The sequence below is a fragment of the Trichinella spiralis genome, assembly GCF_000181795.1.
Source record: "Trichinella spiralis strain ISS 195 chromosome Unknown Scfld6503, whole genome shotgun sequence".
Lineage (NCBI taxonomy): Eukaryota > Metazoa > Nematoda > Enoplea > Trichinellida > Trichinellidae > Trichinella > Trichinella spiralis.
In genome coordinates this window covers 1-809 of record NW_003533442.1, presented here as the reverse complement: position 1 = coordinate 809, position 809 = coordinate 1, and the positions used below count along the sequence as shown (strand labels likewise).

Below are 809 nucleotides of genomic sequence, written 5' to 3'. Positions count from 1 at the left end.
CCATTGTTTTTTTTTTTTATGGGGGGGTGGGAGAAGGCGCAAAATTTCCTCTTCCGGGGGGTTAAAATCCCCCGTTTTCGGCCCTTTGGAGAAGGACATGTGTTTTTTTTTAGCGCCCCTTTTTCTTTGGCCAGAATTTTATGGCTTTTTTTTTTGACCTTCGAAAGAGGTTTTTTTGATTTTCTTTTTAATTTTTTTTTAGGAATTTTTTTCTTTCCCCCCTTTGGGGTTCAATCCATTTTTCACCCAATTTTTTAATGCCTTTTCTTGGGGTTTGGGGGGTTACAAGGGCCGGGTTGCTTTTCCTTTTTACCGCTGTAATTTTCACTAGCCCAGTGTAAATTTCGGGGGATTTTTTTTTCCCTTTTCTGTCACTTGAGAAGACGCTGCTTCTTTAGCGGCTGTATCTTTTTCAGTTTTCTTGGTTTTTCTTCGATTGCGACCGCTTCTTTGACTTCTTCTTAATCTTTTTAGAATCTTTCTTTTCACCTTTCGGTTCAACCGGTATCCACTGGTTTTTCAGCTGTTTCCTCTGCGATTGGTGGAACAATGTTCGGCTGATCTGCATCCACCGCTGTGACTTCACTAGCCAGCGCCAGTTTCGGTGATGTAATATCCGTTTCTGGAATTGAGAAGACGACTGCTTCTTTAGCGGCTGTACCTTTATCAGTTTTCTTGGTTTTCTTCGATTTCGATCGCTTCTTAGACTTCATCTTAATCTTTTTAGAAACTTTCTTTTCACCTTTTGGTTTATCCGTTGTCTCTGGTTTTTTGTCTGTTTCTTCAGCAATGGGTGAAACAATGTCGAG

General features: G+C 40.5%; 1 protein-coding gene across 1 annotated transcript; it reads right to left on the bottom strand.

Annotated features, from left to right (window-relative positions):
- Positions 1-371: 371 nt before the first annotated feature.
- Tsp_15635 (nucleosome-binding protein 1) lies at positions 372-713 on the bottom strand. The gene is made up of 2 exons (XM_003366136.1): positions 503-713; positions 372-460 (listed from the first exon to the last, which is right to left on the bottom strand). Exons 1-2 carry the CDS (start codon positions 711-713, stop codon positions 372-374), a joined length of 300 nt encoding a protein of 99 aa, XP_003366184.1.
- Between the last annotated feature and the right edge of the window lie 96 nt (positions 714-809).

Coding starts and splice junctions, on each gene's coding strand:
- Tsp_15635 (XM_003366136.1), bottom strand. CDS start 713: ATGAAGTCTAAGAAGCGATCGAAATCGAAGAAAACCAAGAAAACTGAT. Junction 461..502: donor TGAAAAACCAGTGGATACCG/GTTGAACCGAAA, acceptor AAAAAGATTAAG/AAGAAGTCAAAGAAGCGGTC.